This window comes from Alexandromys fortis, unplaced genomic scaffold (genome assembly GCF_014885135.2).
Source record: "Alexandromys fortis isolate MF-2015 unplaced genomic scaffold, M_Fortis_MF-2015_v1.1 scaffold_165, whole genome shotgun sequence".
In the NCBI taxonomy this organism is placed as follows: Eukaryota; Metazoa; Chordata; class Mammalia; order Rodentia; family Cricetidae; genus Alexandromys; species Alexandromys fortis.
The window spans coordinates 119,812-130,081 of record NW_026068038.1 but is presented as its reverse complement, the minus strand read 5'-3'; the positions used below and the strand labels follow the sequence as shown (position 1 = coordinate 130,081).

Below are 10,270 nucleotides of genomic sequence, written 5' to 3'. Positions count from 1 at the left end.
TGGGAAGCACATCTGTATCATGGATGTACTTGCTTCCACAGGGGTAGGGATGTGTCCAATGGCATGACCCAGGCACATAGTAACTGCCCGGCAACCAAGAAGTAAACAGGAGGTTCAGAGATGGCCGAAGCAGCTGCAGGAACAATGCACAAATGCAACAATGTCTGTACTACCAAGACTCATGCTCTCTTCCTTCTTTTGTTCTTCTTCTTCTGGAGGCCGACAGGTGAGCCCTGGCCCCACAGTCTGTGGCGATGCCCACGTCTTCCAGAGACAGGGACCTGCGTCCTGGACACCATCACTTCGGCTCCTGCAGCCCCTTGAGCCAGCTCTGGCCTGGTCCAGAGCCTCAGTCAGTCAAGGGCCTTTACTACCGCAGAGCCCGGAAGGTGGGCACCCTGGACGCCTCTCCAGAGGCAGACCTGAAGAAGGAGATCCTGGTGAACGTGGGAGGCAGGCGGTATCTGCTGCCCTGGAGCACCCTGGATGCCTTCCCGCTAAGCCGCCTGAGCAGACTCCGGCTGTGTCGCAGCTACGAGGAGATCACACAGCTCTGTGATGACTATGACGAGAACAGCCAGGAGTTCTTCTTTGACAGGAGCCCCAATGCCTTCGGGGTAATCGTGAGCTTCCTGGCCGCTGGAAAGCTGGTGCTTCTGCGGGAGATGTGCGCGCTGTCGTTCCGGGAAGAGTTGAGCTACTGGGGCATCGAGGAAGCCAACCTGGAACGCTGCTGCCTGCGCAAGCTCATGAAGAAGCTGGAGGAGGCAGCGGAGCTGCGCCGGGAGGAGGCTATGCAGCGCCAGCAGCAGCGCCAGGCCTGCCACTCTGAAGTACAGTCTTCCCGATGGGCCCGCAGCATGAACCAGCTGCGTGAGATGGTGGAGGACCCACAGTCGGGGCTGCCCGGGAAAGTCTTTGCCTGCCTCTCCATTCTCTTCGTGGCCACCACGGCTGTCAGTCTGTGTGTGAGCACCATGCCCGACTTCAGGGCTGAGGAGGACAAGGTGAGTGGTTGCCCATCAGGGACCATGGGACAGCTCAGGGACATTTAGGAAACCATGGAAATAGTTTCCTTCCTTTTTTTTTTTTTCCCTTGGAGACAGGGTCTCATGTAGCCAGGCTTGCCTCAACTTACCCAGTGAGGCCTTAAACCTTTGATTGTCCTGCCTATACTGCCTGAATGCTGGGACTACAGGTGTATACCACCAACCCTGTTTTATGCACTACTGGGAATCGAATCCAGGGCTTCCTGCATGCTAGGCAAGCTCTCTCATTACTGAGCTCTAGTCCTTTTTTTTTGTTGTTGTTGTTGTTGTTTTAAGATTGGTCTCATGCAGTCCAGGCTGGCCGAGAGCTCTCTATCCAGCCAAGGCTAGCTTCCAATTCATCATTCTACTGCTACCACCTTCTGAGTGCTGGAAGGACAAACATGTGTCCCCACACCCAGCTAAATGTCTTCATTTAATTAGGAGAATATGAACACTATCCTATGTGAATAGTATACAGTTTTAGACACCCCAGCCACAAGTAAAGCTTTTTCACCTTTACTGGCAAGATGGGGACCCTTGAAGTCATTATGTGTTCCTGGCTCTGTAGGGAACCCTGGATACCGACAAAATCATGTCTGGTTTGGGACAGTGGGAAGACCCATCATCCACTTCCCAGGTCCTGTGATGGGGGTGGAGAGTGCTGGTCCTCACTGATCTCAGTTACCTCCTCAGTAAAATGCGAGACATTTCTCTGAATGTTCCCATATGTATTGCCTTTAATGTTTATCGAACAACTACTTCATGTTAAGTATTGGCTCAGAATCCAGATGCCTGCACATGAGCCAACCCTTCCCCAGATGGAGACTCAACTATGCTACATGTATTTCCTCTGGCTGAGGGATAGATTATAGCAGAAACACATGACCCTTCTTTTTCTGGTTGCCACCTCCTACAAAGTCTCTTAGTATCTCTGGGGGAGAACTCAGAGACTGGTCCTTGGCAGCCCCAACAAGCTAGGCTTGGCCACCCATCCTCAACAGACCAAGTAAACAATAGTGAAAGCCAGAGAGGTGATTAATCAATGTGGCCATATTGTGGAAAGAGAAATTAATAGAGATGTCCAGTGGCCCCCAAATCATCTTCGGGTTCCGATGTGAAGTCTGTGTTTAAATTACATTGTAATTATAATTCTAAAGTGTGTGTGTTCAGGCACATGTGCCTCAGCATGCATGTGGTCTAGAGGACATGCATGGGGAGGTCAGAGGACAACTTGCAAGAGTTGATTCTCTCCTACCATGTGGGTCCTGGGCCATCAGGCCTGGGATAATTTAAGAAAAGCTGGCAAGAAATAAGCCAAGCTAAGGTCAGGCATTCATAAAAATGAATAAGACTCTGTGTGATTATTTGGGAGCTGGATGGCAGGTCCCACAAAGAGCAAAGAGTAAAAACAACAAAAACAAACAAACAAACAAAAAACCCCAACTACACACAGGCAGAATGTTTCCTCCGGGTCAAGGTCACTTTAGGTCTGCCAGGACCCACGACCTAACCCCCAACAAGCCAGTAACACTAGGGGAAAAAAGGCTTAAGCCTGGTGACAGCCCTAGGTGGAACTTGTCTCCTGGAGAGAAATTCGCCTGCAGATCTTTCCAGCCCTCTACTTAACTCTCAGACCAGTGAGATGGCTCTGTGGGTAAACCGTGAGTAAAGGTGCTTGCTGACCCATCTACCTTCTGTCTCTGAGCTTTTACCTTTCTCTTTTCTATATTCCTTTCTTTCCTTCTTATTCCATGGCTGGTAGTGTGGCTGGGTGACTGGCTCCTGGCATCCTGTTATTCTCTTCCTTTTCTTGCTCCTTCCTCTCTTCTCTTTCTCCTTCTATTTATTCTCTATGCCTAGCTATTGGCCATTCAGCTCTTTATTAGACCAATCAGGTGTCTTAGGCAGGCAAAGTAACACAGCTTCACAGAGTTAGACAAATGCAACATAAAAGAATGCAACACATCTTTAAATAAATATTAAACAAATGTTCCACAGCATAAACAAATGTAACACATCTTAAACTAATAATCCACCACACCTGTGCACCCCTACATTCTCTTCGCAGACAGCTGTGGGACACCAAGGACCCCAGGAACCAGATGGTCTGTGTCCTGGTCTGCTTTCTATTGCTCAGATAAGCATCCTGATCAAACACAAGTTGGAGAGGAAAGGGTTTATTTGACTCCCCCTTCCAGATCACAGGCCATCAGTGAAGGAAGTTAGGGCAGGAACTCAAGCAAGGACCTGAAGCAGAAACCACAGAGGAGGAGGAAGGCCACTTACTGGTTACTGTTCAGCTAGCTCTCTTACACAGCCCAGGCCCGCCTGTCTAGGGACAGTGCTGCCCACAGTAGACTGGGCCCTCCTACATACATGAGCATGCCAATAGGCCAATCTGATCAAGGCAGTTCCTCCATTGAGACTCTCTTTGAGTCTCTTGGCTTTGTAAAGTCAATAGCTAGAAGAGTCTCAAAGCTGAAATAGGAGCCTGCATTTGTTCGGAAGGCAGATGAAAAGCTTGAAAATAGAGCTAGACCGTTTCCTAAGGTAGAACATGGCTTCTCTCCAACTTCACACTACAGCTCTCTTACCACCCAAGCCTCCATCTATATTAGATTATGAAAGACAAGGAGGCAGATTAAAACCACACATGCATATGTTTGCATTCACATCACATGCACACACATGTATACACACACACCCATCGCTTCCTCCCAGATTTGCCCCACACAGTACAGCTGGACCAGAGAACCAGCATACACCTTACACAGGATAAGGTCTCCACAAATATTTGTTGAACAAAATGTGTTTCATCTGGTTGAATGTGGTGATATTTTGCTTATGATCTAACAAATAAAGCTTGCCTGGAGATGAGAGTGTAGAGCTAAGCACTAGAGGCCAGGGAGTGGTAGCTCACACCTTTTAATCTCAGGACTCTGGGGAGAGATGGATCTCTGTTAGTTCAAGATCACCCTGGGCCACACGAAATGGATCCAGTCTGAAAGAGAAACAGCTCACACTAAGGTGATCCCAGCATTTGCTTAGGATCACACGCCTTTCATCCTAGTACGAGGGAGGTAGAGACAGGAGTGATAGGGGTGGAGAGAGGAATATAAGGCGGGAGGAGACAGGAGCTCAGTGCAGTCTGAGGACAGGATTGTCCTTTTGGTTTGAGCACTGGTAGAGAGGTAAGAACTCTAGTGACTGGCCACTCTGCTTCTCTGATCCTACAGCTTTTAACCTCTGAGAGCTGACTCTGAGATTTGTACTATAACTGACCAATGTTTTCTCCCAAAGAAAAAGAAATATAACACTCAAATCCTCAGTCTTTCCAGAGGCAGAGCTCCACCCTGAGACTGGAGGTGCCACCAGGAGCATCCCCATCCCCCAACCCCAGCAGTTGTTTAGCACAAAGCATGCCATGGCAAGGTCTGCTTGCTCACGGGGATATCTACATGTCGATTTTGCTTCTGAAGATTAGGGCATATTAAGCAATGTCCGTATCCCAGTCAGGGATACCGGGTTGCAGCTGCTGAATAACCACATGTGTGTCCTCCACATGCCTGTCCTCCTTTTGCAGGGAGAGAAGACAGCGTCGGGGAGTCAGGAGCTTCCCTGTGCAGAGGAGTGAGGGCATCGCAGGGCCTCAGGCGTTGAAAATGACCAAGAGTGCAAACCCAGGCCGGGTTTAACGCCACTGCCACTGGGGAAATCAAATTAGGGGCAGGTCACCAGTTTGCCGTCCTGGGCAGCCCAGAGTTGTCCCTGAGAAACTGGCAGCCGTGTCCCACGGGATAAGAGGGATTCGTGTTCAGAGACAGCCACAGTGTCCCTGTGCTTCCTCTCTGGTGGAGTCACCTTTGTACATGCTGCCCTTTCTCTGCTTTTGTTGGGGATTATATTTCAAAGAGCCAGGGAGGCTGAAGCCAGGCAATCCTAAAATGTTTGTTCTTTCAAGACAGTGCCTCGACATTTACATAAAAAGTGTTTGTTCTCTCTAGTGTATCCCTTGTCTTTCTTATTTGTCCTCAGGGGACAGCAGGCAGGCAGAGAGGGGCTCTATTTAGTCAGCCAGCTGTTAAGGCTGGCCGGTTTCTCCTGAGGAGAGCCATAGGGCACAGGGATTTAATGACACCCCCGAGGAAATCAGACCCTGGGACTGTGACCCATGGAAACCCAGATTCCTTTGCTTTGTCACCGCTGCCATCTGGCTGAGCCATGCTTATTGTTCATTGGGGGATTGGTCGGTGACCTTTGTGGGGTTTCCTCTTGTTGGCCGGGGTCTGGTGCTCAGTTGGAAGAGTGTTGGTCCAGCCTGTGTGAAGTTGATCCCTAGCAGTGTGTAAACCAAGTGTGGTAGCTCACACCTATAATCCCAAAGGTATAGGCAGGAGACTCAGGAATGCTGTGTCTGTTCCCAGTTTTCATTCCTGTTGGGTGTGCACACAGGCATGACCTTGCTGAGTCTTGAGTGTGAGTGTAACCTCTGGAGGAGCTGCCACGTTGTTCCCTAAATTCAAGTTCCCTGTAACCCAGACCATCAGGTTCCCTCCCTCCCTTTCCCTCTCTCATTTTCCCTCCTCCCCCGCCCGTGTGTGTGTGTGTGTGTGTGTGTGTGTGTGTGTGTGTGTGTGTGTAGCTCAGACAACTTTCTAGAGCTGTTTTTCCCCTTCCACCACGTGGGTTCAGGCACTTTGTCGAGCTTACCTCAGCCGCAGGAACTTTAACCCGCTGAACCATCTTGTCAGCCCTCATTCTTCTTTTAATCACGATTTTCAGGTGCGCAAATTGAAACAGCTTTAAAAAAAAAAACAGACAAAAAAACACACCCCTGCAATCCCACCAATCCCACCCTTGTCAATCTAGACTATTTCCCTCACCCCAAAATTTTCCTTGGACCCTCCCCAGTCAACCTAGAGTTCCCTGAGCAGTCGTTTGTTTATTTATTTTACTTTTTTGGTTTTACAAGACAGGGTTTCTCTTGGTAGCTTTGGAGCCTGTCCTAGAACTTGCTCTGCAAAACCAGGCCAGCCTCGAACTCAGTTAGTTAGATTCACCTGCCTCTGCCTCCTGAGTTCTGGGATTAAAGTCCTGCGCCGCCACTGCCTGGCTGAGCAGTTGTTTTGATGGTTGGAGTCATGGAGGTGAGCCTCCCCTAGTCCCAACTGTTGCCTGTCTGTGGCTGCTGGCTTGCTAGGCACTATATGCCTGTGTGGTCCTTTAATTTCTACCAAAGCCTCCTCAGGCCTGGCTCACCTTGACTTTTGGAATAAGCAGCGCTCTCCTCACTACCCCCAGAGATAAGGCATGTGCCATGGAGGCTGATTCCCCCACTTGGCCTGGGATTAGGAGGAATCCCAAAACCAAAATTTTCTGTGCCCACATCCAGAAAGATGAGAACAATGTAGACCAAACTGCCCTGGCCCCAGTAGCCAGAGTCTTCCTCAGAGAGAAACAAGTGTTTTGTTTTTGTTTTGTTTTCTTCTTCTCTCTTTCCTTTATATAGGCAGGGCTGGACTGAACATCACATCCTCAACTGGAGCCCTACATCCATCTCTTGTGTCCCAGCATGGCTGCAGAGATGCCAGCTCCTGCAGGCGGACACCAGGCTGGTTAGGATGCAGGGCAGAGCGGGATGCAGGCGGAGTGACTAGGCAGAGCCAGTCTGCTGCAGTGCAGGGAGGGCCGACGGCCCAGACCAGGGGAGGGAGGACAGAGTGTACATGGCTTGAATAGCCAAACACCAGCACCAGAGGCAGAAGCTCAGCCTGCTGGGGCCTGCTGGGCCCTCCAGAGTCACCTTCCCCAGCTGCTGGTCACTGAACCCAGCTTTCTCTACTTGCCTGTTTCATTCTCCCCTGGGGTGTTGGTTCTTTGTGGCAAGCCCCTTTACTGTCCTGGAGCCAAGAAAGGGGTCAGTGTAAGGAGCTCACAGCCTCGGCCAATGCCCTTGACCTAGCAATGCTTCTTCTATAGGTGAGAAGATGTGGCCATAGCTGTAACAGAGACAGGAAATCTGGCTTTCCACCAGGTTGATCTGCCATGTACAACCACACAATGGACAGCTCAGCCCACAGGACAAAGCAAGGACACGCTGTGTCTCCAGGGCAGTGGTTCTCAACCTGTGGGTCACAACCCCCTTGGGGGTAGTCACATATCAGATACCCTACATATATGAGATATTTACATCATGATTCATAACAGTAGCAAAATTACAGTTATGAAGTAGCAACAAAAATAACTATGTTCGGGGGTCACCACATCATGAAGAACTATATTAAAGTCGCAGCATCAGGAAGGTTGAGAACCATGGCTCTAGGACCTGGGAAAGATGGCTTGGTGGGTTAGTTGTTTGATTGGCATGCACAAGGACCTACTTGGCAAGCCCCAGGCCAGTAAGAGACCCTGTCTCAAAAAACAAAAATCCCATCAAACAAGGTGGATAGAGCCTGAAGAATTACAGCCCCGATTGTTTTCTGGCCATCACACACACACACACACACACACACACACACACACCTAGCAAGGCTCTTCAGAGGGAAACCATTTCTTCACACTCCCACAGAGCCACCACGAAGCTACTTCACGGTGCCTTCTCCATCATGGCTGGCCGTCCCTCGGAAACCATGAACCCATATAAATCCTTCCTCTTTGGAGTGGTTGTGCCGTTGTGCCAGGTTTTGAGGGCCGCTGACTAACCCGTGATTCTATGGCTCTCTCACCCCAGGGAGAATGCACGAGAAAGTGTTACTACATCTTCGTGGTGGAGACCATCTGCGTGGCCTGGTTCTCCCTAGAGTTCTGTCTGCGTTTTGCCCAGGCTCGGAACAAGTGTCAGTTCTTCCGTGGGCCCCTGAATGTCATCGACATTCTAGCCATCTCCCCGTACTACGTGTCGCTTGTGGTGTCCGAGGAGTCCGCGGAGGCAGGCGAGAGGCTGAGTGGCAGCTCCTACCTGGAGAAAGTCGGACTGGTGCTGCGTGTTTTGCGGGCGCTACGTATCCTCTACGTGATGCGTCTGGCCCGCCACTCGCTGGGGCTGCAGACGCTGGGTCTCACGGTGCGTCGCTGTGCCAGGGAGTTTGGCCTTCTGTTGCTCTTCCTAGGTGTGGCGGTCACCCTTTTCTCCCCTCTAGTCTACGTGGCTGAGAATGAGTCTGGAAGGGTCCTAGAGTTCACCAGCATCCCCGCGTCCTACTGGTGGGCCATCATCTCCATGACCACAGTGGGCTATGGGGACATGGTTCCTCGCAGCGTTCCTGGTCAGATGGTGGCTCTGAGCAGCATTCTTAGCGGTATCCTCATCATGGCCTTCCCAGCTACATCCATCTTTCACACCTTCTCCCATTCCTACCTGGAGCTGAAGCGGGAGCAGGAGCAGGTCCAGGCCCGCCTCCGGCGTCTTCAGAACACAAACTCGGCCAGCGAAAGGGAGCTTCTGAGCGATGTGGATGACCTGGTCCCCGAGGGCCTGGTCTCCCCCATCCGCTACGTGTAACTCCTACCGCCTTAGGAATGCGCCGTAATTTCAACTCATCCCATGGCTGAGACAAGCTCCTGCACCTCTCCTGTGGACCATCTGGGGGTGTGTTCTCAGAATGCTGAGTTCCAAAGCAGGAAAGGGGCCAGGCCATAACAACACTGGTGTGATCCTGGGCACATCCCTTGTCCTTCCCCAGCTCCCTGCCAGCTACTGGGCACAGTTCATCTTGGTAGGCTGAGTCGGTGGCCCTGTGTTCTTTCCCCTCCCTTGCAGACTCTGTGCTATTCCACCCTGGGTCCTGGATGCTCACTGAACTGACCACCGCTAATAGTGAAATGCGAAGTCTGCAGATTTCCATCCTCTCCTCCAGACTCCCTCTCCGGGTTCATGCCACCCCAGAGGGCTCAGGCACTGAGACCTGTTCAAAGCTCCATGCAGCCCGCAAGGCTTCCAGGCAGGTCATGTGCTCTCTTGCTTCCTGCCACAGCCAGCTGAGTTTCCAAATGCAGCAGAAGCACTCACTGTTCTAGAAGCTCTTAGCCAAGAAGGCAGCCCTGGCCACTTAAACAAATCCTGTCAGGGTCTCATGGCAGCAAGCCTACTGTCACCTCTGACATTGCTAGAGACCTGGGCCACAGGACTACCTGCAAATACCCAGCTGGCCAGCTGGACTCTTGGTGGACACTCTGGTTCTGAAGCTCTTAGTATTGACAAGGAGACTCTGAGAACCATACAATGTCCTTTCAGAGAACAGCAGCACCAGGAGGAGCCTCAGCTTTCCCCAATCAACTAAACATCACCGACACAGCTCGGCAGTACAGCCCTAGGCCTGCCTGGTTCTAGCTCTCCACATCTGACCCCCACTGATGGAGGCTGGGCATCCCTGGTGTCTGTGTGCATCCACGTATCCGTGTGCTCCTCTGTCAGCAGACTGGACCCTTGGATCCACAGAGGAGGCAGCGTGCTATGAACATGACTTACAGAGATAAACCAGGAAGCAACAGAGGCCCCTGAGCAGTCGGTACCCCCAGAGTTTCCCAAGACACAGTGTCTAGTGCTGGAGGGGCGCCAGGAGTGGGGGGCAGAGCAGACTGGGAGAAGGAGGTGGTGGGTCTCAGAGCCTTACAGAAGACAGCACTGTGACTGTGCTAGGCGTGAGGACAAGGATGACAGTCCAAGCCGAAGTGGGAGTGACATCCATCCAGGAATGTCCCGTGGGTTCACCTCCCCCACATCACTACCAATCTGGCACAGCACACCTGGGAGACATCTCCGTGGCACTTCCCAGCAGAGACACAGCTGCACTGTCATCCACTCCTGGCTGTAAGGCCACTGGAGAAAGGACAAGGGCAGTGAGATAGACGGGGCCCTGTGAGTCTGACATGGCTCAGGTGTGGCATGCAGTCAATACTGCAGCCCTGCTAATACATATCTGACTATTGGTCCTTCTGCCAGTATTGAACTGAGCCCTTTTGGGTGCCGGGCTCACTTCCCCTGACTGCAGCCCATAGCCAATGACTTTCCAGAGAAGCCCCAACATCTAAGCTAAAGGGCGTCTTGCCCATGTGGGAACTCTCACGCCCTCTGATTCCCCCAGCAGATGCATACACGTCTCCATCTCTCTAGACCTCAAGGTCCGGAGAGCACCTTAGTTCTTACCAAGCTCACATGTCTCAAGCAAGCCCTTTGTGTCACACGAGGAGAGCTGATTCCTTCATGAGGCCTTGGGTATGCTGTTCTGTTCCAGGGATCA

General features: G+C 51.4%; 1 protein-coding gene across 1 annotated transcript; it reads left to right on the top strand.

Annotated features, from left to right (window-relative positions):
* The first annotated feature begins 254 nt into the window (after positions 1-254).
* Kcng4 (potassium voltage-gated channel modifier subfamily G member 4) lies at positions 255-8,532 on the top strand. The gene is made up of 2 exons (XM_050165309.1): positions 255-1,007; positions 7,762-8,532. The coding sequence occupies exons 1-2, from the start codon at positions 255-257 to the stop codon at positions 8,530-8,532; spliced, it is 1,524 nt and encodes a 507-aa protein (XP_050021266.1).
* The last annotated feature ends 1,738 nt before the right edge of the window (positions 8,533-10,270 follow it).